The sequence below is a fragment of the Ochlerotatus camptorhynchus genome, unplaced genomic scaffold (assembly GCF_037179485.1).
Source record: "Ochlerotatus camptorhynchus isolate MF236.1 unplaced genomic scaffold, CSIRO-AGI_Acam_v1.1 ptg000313l, whole genome shotgun sequence".
NCBI classification, from domain to species: domain Eukaryota; kingdom Metazoa; phylum Arthropoda; class Insecta; order Diptera; family Culicidae; genus Ochlerotatus; species Ochlerotatus camptorhynchus.
The window spans coordinates 2,462,773-2,481,190 of record NW_027040801.1 but is presented as its reverse complement, the minus strand read 5'-3'; the positions used below and the strand labels follow the sequence as shown (position 1 = coordinate 2,481,190).

The 18,418-nt window shown below is 40.1% G+C and overlaps 2 protein-coding genes across 3 annotated transcripts in view; one reads left to right on the top strand and one right to left on the bottom strand.

Moving 5' to 3' along the window:
• Positions 1-1,771: 1,771 nt before the first annotated feature.
• Positions 1,772-18,418, bottom strand: part of LOC135707522 (uncharacterized) — an 85,463-nt gene continuing 68,816 nt past the window's right edge. The window contains exons 11-12 of the mRNA XM_065229365.1: positions 2,334-2,507; positions 1,772-2,279 (exon numbers count right to left, since the gene is read on the bottom strand). Coding sequence (XP_065085437.1) covers positions 1,850-2,279; positions 2,334-2,507 — 604 coding nt within the window. The 3' untranslated portion in view covers positions 1,772-1,849. The remainder of the gene's footprint in view (positions 2,280-2,333; positions 2,508-18,418) is intronic.
• LOC135707493 (transcription factor grauzone-like) lies at positions 16,033-17,934 on the top strand. 2 transcript variants are annotated; one of them, XM_065229338.1, is made up of 5 exons: positions 16,033-16,089; positions 16,234-16,867; positions 16,927-17,092; positions 17,149-17,325; positions 17,390-17,934. In XM_065229338.1, exons 1-5 carry the CDS (start codon positions 16,036-16,038, stop codon positions 17,739-17,741), a joined length of 1,383 nt encoding a protein of 460 aa, XP_065085410.1. In that variant the 5' UTR covers positions 16,033-16,035; the 3' UTR covers positions 17,742-17,934. The 2 variants fall into 2 exon arrangements, with proteins under 2 accessions (XP_065085410.1, XP_065085409.1); XM_065229337.1 differs by having other exon boundaries at positions 16,033-16,176.

Sequence of the window (18,418 nt, the reverse complement as noted above, 5' to 3'; positions counted from 1 at the left end):
GCACTCAATACGAGGGCCCACGCATGCTATATGGCATTGCTGGAAGCATCCGGGATGCCTTGGCGGATGACCCGACCAGAACTGCGGTCCTCAAAGGTTTTCTCCTAGAAACCGGCCTCTTCGATTTAATCGGAATGAACATGACACTACTGCCAACAGTAGACCCCACCACGAAGGGTGCTGTCGGTGGTTTCTACGTCAAAACTGCGAAGTAGCATTAACCACGACCACTGCTACCCCCACAAGGACAACTAACCAAACATTCAAATATAGCACCACCAGACCAGAACACGTACAACCGACCAACGCAATCAAAATGACACCCGCATTGTGTCCTAAGTGTCATGCTGATGGTCATTTTTTGTCAGCAGAAAAACTATCAACGCTAGTGAACCAGCATAAGTGCACAAAGAACCCAATTTATTACTCTTTCTCGCGCAGGTGGTTCCTCTTACAGGTTTTCCTAATCCATTTCTCAATTTTATATCTAATTACCCACAATAATTAATTCAGTGAATCTGTTTTGATTAAAACTCCAACAATCTTAAAAATATGTGTGCAACAAGTACGTTACATACACGTTTTGAAAGTTGCCTCTGCTACTTATTATAATTGAATCCAATAATTAAAACAGCCAACGACGGGACTTTAAAGCTGTTGAGCAACACCAGAAAGACAAGAACGCAACCAATGTGTAACTGCAATCGAATCAAACATTTCAATCACCGCAAAGGTATGTAGGTACGGTCCGTGTATCGCAAATGAATTCGATTCATCAACCCATCTGTCAAAGAAATCCCATTCAGAATCCAACTTTATTTTGTTGCAAGCAACGGTTGTCCATATCGCTTCGATGACACGACGATTTCTTTCATATTTAGCTTCGCATCTCTTTCAGTGACTTGAACGCCTTGGAAAGAAACGAACCTTAATTATTGGATAGAGAGAGAAAATCTCAATCATCTCCGACCGTCGGTCGTCCAGAGTGACCACGATTACACCACACATGCAAAATTAAATCCACCGGTTAAGGTGGTTCGTTCGTGGTTTCGGTATGTTAGGAAGGTATATAGTCATACAGATTAGCCTTTGTCTCTCCTGGCCAGGCCCGCGTGTGTTACGTCAAGTTTGATTTGTTCACATTTCTCTATTAAACATCAGGTGTGCCCCATAGGTTCGAATGAATTTGTTTATGGAGAAAAAAAAATCCACACGGATTTGGGACGTGAATTTCCATAAAAATCTGTTACAAACAACATAAAACAGCGACAGTTTGCGCCACACCCACTACGGCGTCGGTAAATGTTTGTTACGCTGAAGAAGTCGTTTGGCTTATCGGTCAACACCATCCGGGAAAAATACCACCAGGTCGCCATGCGTATTTATTTAGATTTCTGGGATAAATACATACCGACCTTGGGCGATTTTTTTTTAATATCTTCAGCACCATTGTTGACCGAAGACGTCTGTGCTGCGGATCTCCGACCAACCAGGTTGTGGTTGTGACACAAACGATCGTCGCATTATCGCACACAACTTGACCGTTTGACATTTTGGATGCGCTCGCGCGCGAGACTTGCAAAATTATCGACCGCGAGGAAAGTGTGCGAAACTGGTTTCGATTTTACATCAATGAATGGAGGATGATGACTGGTGGAATGTGGTTTCGCATCCACTGGACCGTAAATTACGATCAGTTGCAGTTTGTTTCCCAAAATGATTCTTCATAACTTTGCCGTGAATTATGGCTGTCGATTTAATCTTTGTTAATTATAACTCTTTTTCAACTGCCCAATTATTCTACGCAACAATACTAAATGTTCTCAACCGAGAAAGAGTGCATCATACCTCATGTATCAAACGACTCCTCCTCACTTTCATCCCTGGACACTTCAGCCGCGACCGCGGTAGCCAGCACAGCCACAGACGCCGGTTCGGCACCCGCTGCGGCACTGTCCCGTGCCGCCTGCCACTCTACCGGATGCATCTTCTTCTGATGCGAGTGCATGTTGGCGTTCGAGTTGAATGTCTTCGGACAAAAACTGCACTTATACAGGGTGGCCCCCGTGTGCCGCGAGGCGATGTGTTCCCGCAGGGTGATCGCCTTGTTGAAACACTTACCGCACCATTCGCACTTCTGGTTCCGAGCTCCGTGGGCGTTCTTCTTGTGCGATCGGTACGCGACGCGATTCGGAGTCACCCGTCCGCAGATTTCGCATTTCACCTCACCGACCACGTGCAGCCGGATGTGCGCTCGCCAGTATTCGCGATTTTTCAACCTGTTGAGAAATTGGAATTGATTTAGTGTTGGAAATGGTGAGTCACGAACATACCATTTCAGACAATGCTGACATTGCATCTTTAGCTGGTCAGGATTTTCGTGTTGCAGCTTGTGTTTCTTGAACTCCGACTGCAGATGGAACGGTTTGGCGCAGATATCGCAGACAAAACGGGGATCCTGATGCTTGTTGCGGATGTGCATGTATAGAATGTGCCGACTTTTGTACCTGGGAAAGGGAAAAAATATATATGCATTAGAAATACTTACTTCATTGGGTAACGGAGTGTAATCCGACCGCGACTATTACTAAATAAAAATGACCATCAAGCGATGCTATGAGACAGGTACAATCGCGTCATCTGCCGCTCAAAGGTAAATGCTTCGAACGAATTTGATAGCAAAGATTACATCCTCAGAAGAAGGTTTGTGCACCCTCTTGATTTGAAGTCTTTGGTTCCAGTTAGTATTTTGCCGTTTCTTTTTAATTACTGTAGCTATTGACAGCGTTTTGATCCGGAAGGATTGTTTATTTAGTAGTGAAAATTTCATCAGGATACTTGTTCAAAAGTTATCGCAGATGGAACGTGACAGGCGTGAAAAAATTCCACACTCTCACGTGCAAAATCCAACGTGGTCAGGAGGAATGATTGCAAAGGCTCTCAAATTTCCAAAATCAACTGTAAATACCGTGCTTAAACGTTACCGGGAAACACTAACGTTGGATCGTGCAAAACAAAACAAACGTAGAAGTGGAACATATGACCGAAAACTACGAGCTAAGGTCATTAGGGCAGTCCAAAAGAATCATGGGCGGCGAAAAGGTTCAGTGCGGCACACAGTACAGTCAACAATCAATACGAAACTCTCGATTTTAAATTGGCTCACTACTTGACTAGCCTATTGGTTCCAAGCAAACGATTAACGTACCCCATTTTAGTCGAAATTCTACTACTACACAATGTTTTTTTTTTTATTCGCTTTGAAAGTTTGACAGATAAAATCAGGGGTTAGTAGATTTTCCTATGTTTCGAGGGGTGAATCGATTAGCTTGGGACCGAAGAGAGTACCAGAGCTGAGCCAAAAAGTTGAGGACGTTATTTCGGGACCTTCTAGTCTTAGAGTTACCTCTATGCTAATAGGCCTATAGGCTCTTTTCATGCACCATCAATGTAAAGTGCGCTAGCCGATTTTTAGAGGAAATGTCATCCAATCCATTTGTTTACATCATAATGACGATTTTCAAAACTCAAAATAACGTACATTTTATTGCACAACTTGCAAATTTCCATCGGGAGTGGTCTTATTTTTCGATTATCTACAGATCTGAGCTGATTTACAGCTGAAATAACCACACATTAAAAATCCGGAAGATCATAACTGCTGGGACGATTTTATAAATCCTAATTTTTCACATCAAAAATATTTGAAAGCACCAGCCGGATCACTGCAAACCCGATACAGAAAAAAATATTCTACGTGGATGATGATTTCAAGCACATGCGGTGGATAAATTAATCAGGAAAGTTGAAAATATTTCCCTCTTCCTATGCTTCACGGTGAAAATTTCCACCCTCATCACTCTTTTGAGGGTTCCCCTATTCACCGCCAGAGGTTGAAACAATCGCTTAATTTCTATTGGATGATGAGGGTGGAAATTTTCACCGTGAAGCATAGGAAGAGGAAAATATTTTCACCTTTCGTGTACAAATTTTACTCATCGTGCTAATGTCAAATACTTGTAAAAAATCTGAACGGTGATTTAACTTCTGATTACCCTTTCAAGTTTGTAAATTTAGGAAAAAATAATGAATCAAGTGGCTGCAGTGGTATGGGATTCGTTCCGAAAAATGAAAAGATGAGAAAACGAAGCATTTGAAAATAAAAGCACCTAATTTAATTCTTTTACAAGCTTTTGGTGGCCATCTCCCCGTGTATCCAAGATTTGTCCCAGGATATGTGGAAGAACAAAAATCCTTCATCAACATGATCATTATTTGAATACCATCAATGCTGATTTGCCGTTTAAATACTCCGAATGTGGGTGTTAACACACCGGATTCAAAACATTAGAGCGGCACATCATTATGAACCATCCTCCGGAATCGGAAGAGAAACAAGAGGACTATCTAGAAAATGTGATGTTGGATGATACATCGGACGTAGTCGATAGCAGACAACATAGAAATACCGATGGAACATCGACGATTTCCGAAGAGATAATTGGGATTGGAATGCGTCATGTGCAAAGCATTTAGTCTAGCTAAAGAGCGTTGGTCATCAGCCTCGCCATTGCTTTTATAGAAGCCACATAGGAAGTCGCCGAAAACACAATGTTTTAAATATATTTCGGTTGCACATCTTTTCTTTAAACTTTTAATTAAATTGTTTTTTTATCGTTTTAATTTTTTTTTATATTTTATCAATATCATGAAAAACAGTAAATTTTACAAGCACTGAGTAACATTTACTCAGATATGCTTTTTTACCGCAAATCAGAACTGAGTACCAGTTACTCTGATTTTGACAAATGCTAGCGTTACTCAAAAGTGAGTAACTATAGGTATACTCATTTTAGAGTAGTTCCACTGTTACCGAAAAAGAGTAGATTTTTACTCACTTTTGAGTAACATTGAAGGAGCGTGACGAGTTAATTAAAAACAAAGATTGAAATTTTAATAAATTATGTATATTTAATGAACGCCCTTCATTGTTTTTAAAATGGTTTTGATGCACCCTTTTATTGTCAACATGACTTAACCGTCAAAATGTGATGATAACCTAAGAGGAAGAGGAAACACTAGGGGGACTTTTATGAACCAATTTTCTGTCAAACGCGAACCAGCGCCTGACTGGTCGGGCGAACGTATAGAAACGCGAGAATTTTTAAAACAGGGAATCTATATTCTTGTATTTCAACAGTCGATTGTGTCGCTCATAATAAAATAGAAGAAGAACACGTCACAGACAAAAAAAGAAGCCAGTTATCTCCTCTTCCTCTTAGATGATTGTAATTGTTCAGTGTATAGGCTGTGCAAACCGCTAACTTGGCTTATCTAGGGTCTAACCCCCTAGTCTATACACCTATTGTCCTTCCCGTTGCATTCGTCAGCTCGTGCAATACTTTAGACACACATGGGTGGTCCTATCCGGGTCCTCCTCTGGGTAGGCTCGTGTCCGTCCAAGTTCTGGTACATTTACTTATCTCTATGCATGGTAATTAGTACTTTACAACTCACATTTTGATTATAATATCGATAATGCTGAAACTATATGAAGGTTAGTGATCATTAATAGTAATAATTGAAGGAAATGAGGTTCTCATGTGGCTTATAGGTAATTCTAAAATAGGTAAATCATGCAAGCACGCACCTTTTTACAATTATTATCCTACTTACCCGTTGGCTGTCTTCAACCGGCGTGATCCTTTCTGACTGCTTACTCTTTCCGATGCATGTCTTATTTAATTTTTCTTTTCTTGCTCATGCTTTCTCGCTATTTTTCCTTCTATTGAACATCTTGCCGAGTTCCCATTTGTTCTCAGGCAGGAATATTAGTACATGAGAGGAAGAAAGAAATAGAACGAGTTAAGCTGTCCCTCCGCGTTTGCCGCTTTTAACCCAAAAACCTAAAACTGATTCTAGGGAGTACAAAATAAAACATTCACCTGCACTGTATTGTCCATTCAGAGACATCATTAGACCCTAACCAAATATATTATATTAACAATATGATCCACTCTTTCGCTTAGCTGGCGAACCGAATTTTTAGCGATGAAAGCGCCTATGTGGCCAAAAAGGCTACCACTGTATTTATTTATCTTCCCAAGGGGTAAACCAATTGAAAATTTGCATAATATTTCAAATGTATGTATTTCCGCATATTATTTGATTTGACGACAACAGTGACACGTCAGACAAATTTTCATGTAATATACGAAATGTAATTAATGGAAATAATTTGAATTTTATTTTTGTAATAAGAGCTATATTCACGCCCCTCGATGTAATTGTATGATTCTTGCGGACCTTTTTCAACGCTAGATGGTGGGTGAAGCAATATGTTTCGGGTCGTCATTGCAATGCACTATGGGCAAAAATGGGTCCAAAATTACCCAAAATTCAATATCTCAACAGCACGCTGAATTCCGGCCATGAAAAACAACTTTTCTGAAGGGAAATCGTTCGGGGAATCGATTCCACGTGGTCCTATAGACCGGAGAGCCTTGTAGGTATGTGTTTTGGACCATTTTACCCCATTTTCCCCTACTTTTGGAGGAAATGTTTTTTTCACAGCTCTATTTTTCGTAAAACATAAGCACTTTATGCATGGTTTTAGAATACTATGTCTTTAAACAACAGTTCATGAGATATTAGGGGAATACGGGGTACACTTTATAGGGGAGTAAGGGGTAAAAGTGAACCCTTGCTAAATTTATTTTAATTCATAAAAATGTTGAACGATGCGATTGTTTGAATGAACCCAAAGGTTGCATGCTATAATAAGATTTTTTTTGAAATTTTAAGGTTAATTGGGGTTAAATAAATTTTATTTTACTGCTATCTATTTTAAAAGAGTTTTCACTTTTTTTGTCTGTATACAGCAAAACGATATAGTGGTTCTCAGAATTTTGTAAAAATTGTTAGTTTTGTTCCTAGTCGCAACATATTAGACCCTTATTTTTTATTTTGTCATAAGGGTGACTATTTATATATTAGGGCGGTCAAAAAAAATTTTTTTTTTTATTTTTTTCAAAAATTTATAACTTTTGAACTGTTGGCCGATGACGGAACTCAAAATACCAAATAAAAGTATTTTTAAGAAAAAATATTAAGATATTTAAAAAAAAGGATTTTGTATTAAAAACAATTGATTGTTTTTTTCACTTTTACCCCTTACTCCCCTATAAAGTGTACCCCGTATTCCCCTAATATCTCATGAACTGTTGTTTAAAGACATAGTATTCTTAAACCATGTATAAATTGCTTATGTTTAACGAAAAATAGAGCTGTGAAAAAACATTTCCTCCTAAAAGTAGGGGAAAATGGGGTTAAATTGTTCAAAACACATACCTACAAGGCTATCCGGTCTATGGGACTACGTGCAATCGATTCCCCGGACGATTTCCCTTCGGAAAAATTGTTTTTCATGGCCGGAATTCAGCGTGCTGTTGAGATATTGAATTTTGGGTAATTTTGGACCCATTTTTGCCCATAGTGCAATGTTTGGAAAAGGCATGAATGGATCATATTGTTAATATAATATATTTGCCCTAACCCACTTACTTGGCCACTTGGTTACTAGAATATTAAATAATCTAGGTCCTATTTAGGATTATATCTGAAAAATCCAAATCTGGCCAAAGCCACCCCCCCCCCACAGACAAAAAGAAGCCAACAACTGTTGTCTCATCTTTCTCTTAGATGATAACACAAAAAATTGCAGATACGCTAACAGTGAAACGTCACATGTGAACAAACAAAGCAATCATGTTCAATCAGCAGATGCGTCAAGTTATTTATAAGTAGATACAAAAAGGATTTAAGGTGATACTCTAAGGAAGCCTTAGCGTGAAACTTTAAAGGCACAAATGTCAGCTTCCACAAAACATACAAATTTGAAATTGCTACTCCTTGTTTGCTGTGCTACTACAAACAGAGAGTAGCAATTTCAAATTTGTATGTTTTGTCAAAGCTGACATTTGTGCCTTTGAAGTTTCACGCTAAGGCTTCCTTAGAGCCTTAGAGTATCACCTTAACGGGATTCAGCTACTGCTAAACTATGTTTAAAAAAAACATAAATTTATACACAGCTGGAAAAAGGGCCTATCTGCTTTGATCGATTATCTTCATCGACTTTCTCTTTTTTATAACCACGGCTATGCAAACAGTTTTCGTGCAAGTACATCTATAAGCTATAAGCTGGCCACCCTGCTCCACGTTGGCACACGGCTACCGCTAGTACAGCTTCTCAATGATAAAAGGCATGCAGGGCGATCGAAGCTTCAAATCAAGGTTCAAGCAAGTGTAGAACGTCTACCGGATGGAGATCTTAGATCCCTCGGATCCGTACCGGAACACCAGTTTCAAGTATAGTCGCTATATTCATAGTCTGGCGGATAGAATCTCGGGAACCAATTGAGCTGTCAAATAGCGGAGCCAATCGAGCAAATCACGACCAACAACAGAAAAGAGCACATCAGCTATTGCGAACAAAATCTCGGAAACTGTTTTCTCGTGACTCAAGGCTCGCCTACACAAACTAACACCATTTTTAGGATGTAGAAAGGTTCCCCTATACGATGATACTGGTAATTTACCTTCGATTGGTGAGGAAAGAATAATCAACGTTTTGTTTATAAAAGTTGATAGTAGCTTTTCAATTGTTGGTCTACAATATATTGAATTTGTTCCGCTTTTTGATAGATCGAAATTCTAACCGCCAGACTATGAATATAGCGACTATAGTTTCAAGCACTCCAGATAGACATCGCACAGATAGTACAGCCAAAAGTCATGGCACGCGCTGGTGGTTTAGGTAACCCCTCATTTTATCTGTCAAATTTTCATAGCGAATCAAAACAAACGTAATGTAGTACTAGAATTTCGACTAGAATGTGGTACGCTTATAGATGTACTTGGGACCAATAGGCTAGTCAAGTAGTGAGCCAATTTAAAATCGTAAGATTCCATCGCTTGGTTTTACTGTAATGACAGCTAGCAAGATGTTACCAAAACATGACAGGTTGCTTGTGGGATCGGATTAATGGCAATATTCGCTTTTGGAAGCATTCCATCCTGTAAAGCTCTTTATTGAATGTCTTATCAGTCATGACAATCTTTGTCTTCCTACCGCAGCTACAGATGCCCTGTCAGATAATGTATTGTCGTGCAAATTTATCTACAAACACAAACTTGAATTTGGCAGGAACATCTCCCCGAGCCATAGCCAAGTAAAATGTTTGTCTCGGTAGCTGTTTGAAATCGGCTTTCGCGTAGGTTTCATCATCGATGAAGCAACAACCCTTGAATATGGTCAACAGGCACGGTATGACTTGAAGCCTACCCGGAGACGAATCCGGCACCGAACTTTTTGGTCAATTTGCGGTCCGAAATGGTTTCTCTGTACTATTTCAGTACACTCAAAAAAATCCCGTATGCGCCAGCTTAGTTTAAAGTGAGAGAATACGAACTTAGTATAAACATTGTTTATACATAGATAGAATAAAGTGATTGTATTTATTCGATGCATAACCGCTATTTTATTTGTATTTAGAGTATGCTTTTTCTGTCAGTTAAATTTGCTATTGTTTGTTAATGCCTTCACTACCGGGCACGGTACCGAGTTAATTAAGTTCAGCCGCATCGCACTTGTGGACCACCTCCATCGAATCACTAGCCAGCACCGATTATCTTGGTGCAATACAGTTTCTTGAACGGGGGCTTGTTGTCAACCAGTCCTACCGATTTTTGAGATGCCTACCGATTCACAGACGAAAGGTTTTCCTACTGTGTTCCATTTGGTGAATTTTCACTACACTTTGAAAATAAATTATAGTGTTCGAAAATCCCTCTGTTGTTGCTCGTCCGATTTTTGAGAAGGTAGGTATTTGTCAAGATTGATTCGTGATCGGTCAGAAATAAGTCTGCTGGAATAGCAGGTTTATTTGAAAGGTTTACATATCTCAAATTTAAATGAAAATTCACCATTGGAACCCAGCCTTAGGCCGCGGCCAGGGTAGAAGCGTTTCGCGATGCGACGCGACCAATTGAAAAGAAACTTATTCTTTATTATTTCTTGCGTGAGTCGCATCGCGTCGCGTGTCGCGTCTACCCTGGCTGCGGCCTTAGTAATCTTGAAAAATGTTCAAAACCTATGTTTTGTTTTCTGTGTAGTCAGTCAGTTTGATCGAATGCGATGTGTTTTGCAACTCAAATCCAACGTATACGGTAAGAAAAAAGCAAAATTAAGTTCTTTTCACTTATCTCGGCACTATCCAGCATTTTATGAGTGCTTATGTCCACCGCAATCTGGTTGAGTCTTGGTAGGTAAAATATAGTTTGACGTTTGGGTTGTGTCGTTTGACGTGTAAACGTTCAAATTTGATCGTTTACACGTCAAACGACACAGTCCAAACTTCAAATCTTATGTTCCCTACCAGAAACTCAGCCAAATTGTGGCGGCCATAAGCGATCGTAAAATACTGGATAGTGCAGGAACAAAACAGTAGGTAAAGCGGGTCAAAGTAGTTTTCATTAACTTGTGTGAAATTCGTATGAAATTTTCCACTAACTTTCTGCCCAAAAGTAAGTTAGTTGTTGTCACGTGAACTGGCCGTTGGGTACTTTTTTCTTACCGTGTACGAAAGAGTTTTTTTTTACGCTTAATCGACTTTCTCTGTCTGATGCTATTTTCTGTTTCTCCATTTTTTTTTTTGATTTCGTGTTCCGTTCGTCCTACTAGCACTTGTTATTCTTAATTGTTATTCTTAATATTCGCATATTTTTTAGGGGTACGAATTACTCCTATAATTGAACTGATCACTGTAGGACGGATCTCTCTCTGTTTACCTCGTGTTTAAAACTAATAGAATGTCGGACACCTAGGAAATCGTATACTTATTAAAAAAAAAGTCGGTTCAAAAGTGCGAAATTACGTGTGATTTGTTTTCATAAACCCCCCCTCCCCCCTCTTCCTCCGCTTACAAAAGGTTTCAAGTTAAGACGGCCTACCGATAACTACCGATAAAAGTTTTGAGAACCTACCGATAATGAAAAAATAATCTGGCCACCCTGCTTGTTGAACAAGGCCGTTGAAATGACCAACTGCCACGCGTCTTATCGATTCCCTCGCCAATGAAGTCAGTCGGTAAGCTGTTGCTTAGGACAATCAGTGATTCTGTGTCAAGGGCATCGAACCGGACTCGACTCGAGCCAGCAATCAAACACTTGAGAAACTCCTCACTGCGGAGAATTTGCCAGGAAAGTCGACGGGATTTCAAAGTGGTCGATGGCCCTATGGCGATCGCTCATTCGCACACTTCAATGCTTCCGATGCATGCAACTGGCTGGCCAGCGGAAGAAATCCACGGTGATGTCAGCGTTCCTGAGTGTCTGATTAAGAACCTTGCTACACACTTATTATTTTTTCGCCGAGATTCCAACAGCCGAGTAGTTTTGTAATTTATTTTGCTGAGATTCAGTAAAACACTTGTCGAGACTCAGCTAACAAATTAGATTTTGCTGAGATCTCAGCTAGCAAACAGATAATTTGCAGACATAATTATCAGCAAAAGTAAATGACGAGGCAATCGGCTGTTAGAGATTTTACTGAGCTAGATTAAGTGTGTAAGAACTAAAAAACTGAATTGTAATCTTAAAAACTAACCGGACAACTGCGAGCGTCATCCTGTCAACGTTGCAATTTAATAAATATTGGACGTATTCCTCGCCATTATTCGAACTTAGTATAATAATTATGGGATCAAATGTTAAGCCGATCAATGCATAAACATTGCTTAACCATAATATGTTTAAATTTTAATCTTTCTTCGTTTAGTTATATTTGTGAATGTACACTGAACCAATATGCACGCTAACTTCTGCTTACTCACCAGGTGAGTCGATTGTACTCACTTTCGTCCGATGTATCGAGTTGTCAATAATTGAGTAAACGAGAAATTTCAAACTGAGTAAAAGCCACTCAGTCAGCAAAATCCTAGACTGGGGAATTAAGTTCACTCACTCGACAAAAACTGACACAACAGCTGTTTACTAAAAATGAACACATGAATAATACTCACGTAACATTTGAAACGAGTCTATATCAACTTATGTAAACAAAACTTGTTAATACCCCGTTCACATTACAGCCTATATCACGTAATATAGGCTGTCTTGCAATGAGCACTCATACATAGGATTTTCAGTGAAAACTAGATGTATGAGTGCTCATTGCAAAACAGCGTATATCACGTGATATACGCTGTAATGTGAATGGGGTATAAGCCTTTTTCGCGCGAACCGAATACGCTCACGCAAACTAACTCCCCTTCCCGATAGTGCTCTTGGTTTGCGTGGGCGTACTTCGGTTCTCGTGAAAACGACCTAGCAAATTATTTACAAAAGTTGATAGGCCCTTGTCAAATATTACGTGAGCATTATTCATGTGTTCATTTTTAGTTAACAGGGCCCCGCTGTTGTGTCAAAAAATTTCAGTAGATAAACTAAAGTTCACCCGTGCACAGGTCTATTGTAGAGTCGGTGTATAATGAGCAACCCCTGAGTATCTAGACAGAAAACCTTAGTTTCACGTACCCACTTACAAATTGTAGATGTCTCCACCGTACGTAAGCAATGGGGTCAGCCATCGTTGGTGGCACAACTTTTCCCACATCAGAAAATATGTTTTTGTTTCACTTCATGTGGTCGTCGAACTCAAGCCAAGAATAAATTATCAGTGAGACGTATTACTGATGTTGCATTGTTTTCCTCATATAAGGCAAATGGGAAATGCCCGAAACTGACAAATGTGGTCCGGGGCGCTCGAAATGTTTTTTTTTTAATTCTTTATTAAAGAGATTTTTAGCCTTAGGCTAGTTCATCTCTAACGCTCGAAATGGCCACAATTCATTTGGTTATCATATTTTGAAATAATTCGTTTTGTCCCATGATAGGTTTTATTCCTTACCGGTCAAATTTAGTATCATGGTTCACATTCTCCGGAACATGTTCCTACCACATTTCCTGCACCAGTTGACCGATTCTGAATCCGTTCAATAATGTTCTATAGGTGAGGCTATGGGATCATGATACTTTTCGTTTGGTGGTTGTTGCGAGCAATTCGCATTAGTGGTTACCGATAAATATGACTTAGTTCCCAAAATGTATGTTTTTCGGAAATTGTGCCGCCCATATCTCTAAAAATAGTTGACCGATTCTAAATTACCTTTTATTTGCTGGTTGTTTCGTTTAATTCGGTTATGTGGTTACCGAGAACACCACTTAGTTCCCGAATTCCGTGATTTTCGAATTTTTTTTTCCGTCCAAATCACCGGAACCAGTTATTCGATTAAAAATCTGTTCATTAACATTGTATAAAATCATGGTACCTTTCATTTGGTGGTTGTTGCGTTCAATTCGGTAGAGTGGTTGCCGAGAAATACGTTTAAGAAAATTGTGATTACGCGCTCTCATACATACATACATAGACAGACACACAGATTATATTAAAAATATCAATGTTTTTACACAAAATAGAAACAACAACAAAAACTCAAAAACGTGAAAAAAAGAGTTAATCAAAAATAAGACCAATTGTAAATTTACTCCACCATTATTCGATTTGACAGAACCAGAGTACCAGAATTTTCGGGGTACATAGACATTACACTGAAGCTGTCAAATAGCTCCCGGGGTGATAATGAGTCACGCCAAGAGTGAAGCCAAGTCTACCTATTGAACTGTCAAACCGGCTACCTATCGTGCAAAGTAAACAATCATTACGATACTATGAAAAGTCCACGATAGGTATTGCAATAACATATAAAATATAATCGAAGAAATGATCATAAACACGCAGTGAGCATAAAATTGTCATGGGATACGTTCGGTAATGATCAGTAAAGAGAATTTCTACTATATTTGTTAAGATAATTTGACAAAATCACTGATATAATGATTTACTACAGCTGCATTTTTTTTTTCTCTCGCTAGAATTCATTTGAATTTGATGTAGAAGTCCTCTGTTGCCAAGTGAAAAGAAAGGGAATCTTTCGAAAACCGTGATGCGAGTTCAACTGTTTTTCTCTTGGCGTGACTCATTATACACCGACTCTAGTCTATTGGACTCAGTCTACGTCATGGTGGGTATATAAATGGTGATACAGCTTTGTCACTATATAGGCGAGGAGGTCGGGGGGGGGGGGGGGAAAGTACGGTTTTAGAGCAAATTGTAAACAAACTCGGTCGCTGTCCCATACAAAAATCCAACATGGCTGAATCTTCATGAATGTGACACATTAGAACACCTATATGTAGTCACCTTGGTCTACGGAGAACGTCGTTTACACGCTTATTATGGTCAACTCAAAATTTATTCGAATGTACTCATCTCAGCGGCAAGTAGGGCTACTCAAAATTGAGTAGCTTTATGTTGACTCACTTTTGAGTAAACGATATTCTCACGTAGACTGAGTCAAATCCACTCGCCGGTATTTTCAGTTGCGGGGAGGGTTTTTGTTTTGATTTTTATTTAAGGAAATGGAAATTGCCTGCCCCGGATTCATTCTACCGGAGCAGAAAATGGTTCAACACCGTTTCCCTAAGCAATTCGTACTTACCCAAAGGCATTTCAGCCGGTTTTAAAATAACATTTTCTATAAGATTACCTCCAAAAGTGACTGGCATTTTTTCCAAGTCCAGGATTTTGCTGACTGAGTGGTTTTTACTCAGTTTGACATTTCTCGATTACTCAATTTTTGACAACTCGATACATCGGACGAAAGTGAGTACAATCGACTCACCTGGTGAGTAAGCAGAAGTTAGCGTGTACTCAAAAGTGAGTCAACAGTTTCTGAGCACAGCGATATTTTTTTCGAACCCACACACTTTCATCTCGATTTTTAAATCAAGGTTTGAAGCAAAATAATAACTTCACTGTTTGACGCTAAACTCTAAGAGGAAGAGGTGACTAGAGTCGGTGTATAATGAGTCACGCCAAGAGTGAAGCCAAGTCTACCTATTGAACTGTCAAAGCGGCTACCTATCGTGCAAAGTAAATACACATTACGATGCTATGAAAGGTTCACGAAAGGTATTGCAATAAAATATAAAATATAATCGAAGAAATGAGCATAAACACGCAGTGAGCGTTAAATTGTCATGGGATACGCTCGGTAATGATTAGTAATGAGAATTTCTACTATTTTTTGTTAAGATAATTTGACAAAATCACTGCTATAATGATTTACTACAGCCGCAGTATTTTTTCTCTCGCTAGAAGTCATTTGAAGTTGTTGTAGAAGTCCTCTGTTGCCAAGTGAAAAGAATTGGAATCTTTCGAAAACCGTGATGCGAGTTCAACTGTTTTTCTCTTGGCGTGACTCATTATACACCGACTCTAGAGGTGACAATTGGCTTCTTCCTCTTTTATTTCTATCTCTATCTCTATTTTTATCTAGCTCTATCTCTATCTTACGCACATGAAATCGGCCAATCAGGAGCTGGTTCACGTTTGACAGAAAAGTGGTTCATTTTCGCCCCCGTATTGTCACCTCTTCTCTTATAGGTTTAACTAACAAACTGACAGCTCGCTCCCATACAAAGTGACACCGAGGGTAATAATAATAAGGTGATTTTTGCAAATGTAATCGTGCTTATTTAAAATAGTTCCAGTGTACCAAAATTGATTAAATTTTGGGTTTGGGTTCCATTTTTAATGCAGATTACGATTATGCATTTACCTCAATACGCTTAAAGAACCCAATTTTGAATAGCCCTACTTGCCGCTGAGATGAGTACATTCGACTCAATTTTGAGTTGACCATAATAAGCGTGTATACGACATCCACTTTAAGGGACCCCTCGATCCTGCCTGACATTTTCTCATTTTGTTTAGTTCTCTCTTCATTCGCATCATTTTGATTGCATCGCATCGCTATTCACCTTTCGCAACATTGCTTGCTGTTTCAGAACATCGCAGCGAAACGTAATCAAAATTTCAAATAATATTAATAGTTCGAATGAAATGTCAGAACCATGCAGGAGTCTCCGGAAGATTTTTGCCTAACGTGCCTTCAGCAAGCAGCAAACGTAAGTCTATTGAGTTTCAGTGTTAATGCCGAGGAGGGGAATTCCACCACCATAGCAAATGCCTTGGCCAAGCACTTTTGGTTTACGGTAAATCCTGTGACCAATCAGTGATTATCTTTCTGCTAATTGGGATGTTTGTTCCAGGAGGATGACTTCCAAAGAGGCTTTATATGCGAATCTTGCTGGCAGCAGGTGGATAGCTTTCATCGTTTCTACTCGACCGTGGAAGAATTGCATGGAAATCTAGTCCTGAAGTCTACTGCGGTCGATGTTAAATGTGAACCAGAGGCGGAAGACATTGAATACCTGGACGAGAGCTTCATGGACTTGATAGAGGATGGTGGTGAAATTAAGCAGGAGGAAGTTTCGGAATTTTCAATGCAAGACGAATCCAACGACGATGACGATGAGATGCTGCTGCCGGTGAAAGAAGAGACGGATACAAATCCCAGGAACAATTTGAAGAATCAGGACGATCTGAAGCCAAAGCGAACCTACTGCAAGCCCCCGACCAAAACGGTAGAGGAACGGCTGAGGGAAGATGAGTACATTGGGCAACACGTGAAGTATATCTGCGAGCAGTGCGGAGAAGATAGCGAAACTTTTACGTTGTTCCTGAAGCACGCGCTGGAAGCTCACGGGAATAAGTCGGCCTTTGTTTCCTGCTGTGGAAAGCGGTACTACAAGAAGGTTCGATTGCACCAGCACGTGCAGGCGATCAACAATCCGGACGCGTTCCGTTGTGAGCTGTGCCAGAAGAACTATGGCGATGCTGAGGGTAGGAGGGGGTCACGATTGTCATAGTTAGCTGCTGTTTTAATCAGTTTTCGAACTTAGGAATCAAACGACATATGAAGGAATTCCACACATCCGAGGCTGAGAAGATGTTCAAGTGTGAACGGTGCGATAAAAGTTTCGTCATGGAGTACAAATACAAACGGCACATGCAAGATCACGAGGATTGGGACAGTCAGAGCTGCAAATGCGAGCATTGTGGTAAAATGTAAGTTTCTTCGTTTTTTGTGGAATGATGTGAGTGTGAATTATGTTTCTTTGCAGTTACAAATCGCGTCACATTCTCAAGAATCACATCAAACTCAACCACACCGATCCGACAAGCTACATATGCGACATTTGTGCCAAGGGGTTTCACCTCAAGTCGCTGTTTCTGCAGCACAAAATGGAACACGAAGCTCCTGCGGAGCTCAAGGTGCAGTGTCAGGTCTGCTCGCGATGGTAAGATGTTATTTTTCTGCCATTTAAATTGAATTCTATAAACAACATGCTTTGTCCGGATCAGGCTAAAGAACCGCGAAAGTTGGCGCAGACACATGCACCAACACCGGGGAACGGATGCCAAGTGCGACATCTGTGGGCACATTTCGCCGCACCAGCGGGCACTGAAGGGACACATCCGGCGGCAGCACAGCAACCAGAAGCCGGAATTCGCCTGTACCTACTGTCCGAAGACTTTTAGCAAATCGATCACGCTGAAGGAGCACGTGGCCGCCGTTCACACCGGCGTCGTACTGTACAGCTGCCCGTTCTGTTTGAAGGCGTTCAATTCGCACGCCAATATGCACTCGCACAAGAAGAAGATGCACCCGCACGAGTGGCAGGCGGAACAGCAGATCAAGTTTTACTCGAAATAAGTAGTGCAAATGAAAAGTCGAATCGAACTGGAAACTGCGGCTGTTTCATTGCGATGACTTCCCTATTAGGGTTCGTGCGAGGTTTCCCAGATGCTTTGAGCTAGTTTGGGGTTTGAGTTGTCTTTGGAATTTTTATGAGAGAGTGAAAGCAATGGTGCTAGGGCTGGACACCGGAAATCCTTGCTCAGTTGGTCAAATGCAATGTATCTGACAGCATCCTTTTCTTCGTCCGGAATATTTCCAGGAATACGGGGGCAAAAACGAACCACTTATCTTATCTCTAGATAGAGCTGGAATTAGGGCGTAACAGCTTTTGTAAACAATGACTTCTCTTGATGATTTCTAGACAGTCAAGGCTCGTCTACGCAAATCAACATCCCTATCGGGTAGGTGAAGACTTCTCCTACCCGACGGTTATGTAAAAACCATCGAGAGAAGTCATTGTTAACAAAAGCAGCTACGCCCTAATTCCAGTTCTATCTAGAATCTTATCTTTCTTTATTAAAGAGACTTTCAGGTCGATTTGAAGTGAGTAAGATAGAGATAGAGATAAAAGAGTAAGAAGCCAGTTGTCTCCTCTTTCTCTTAGGGTGGTATGCAGTATTGGGGTTATATTAGCAAAAAATCACCATCTTAGCGCCCCTCGATGGGACTTCACATGAGAGCAGTGTCAAACA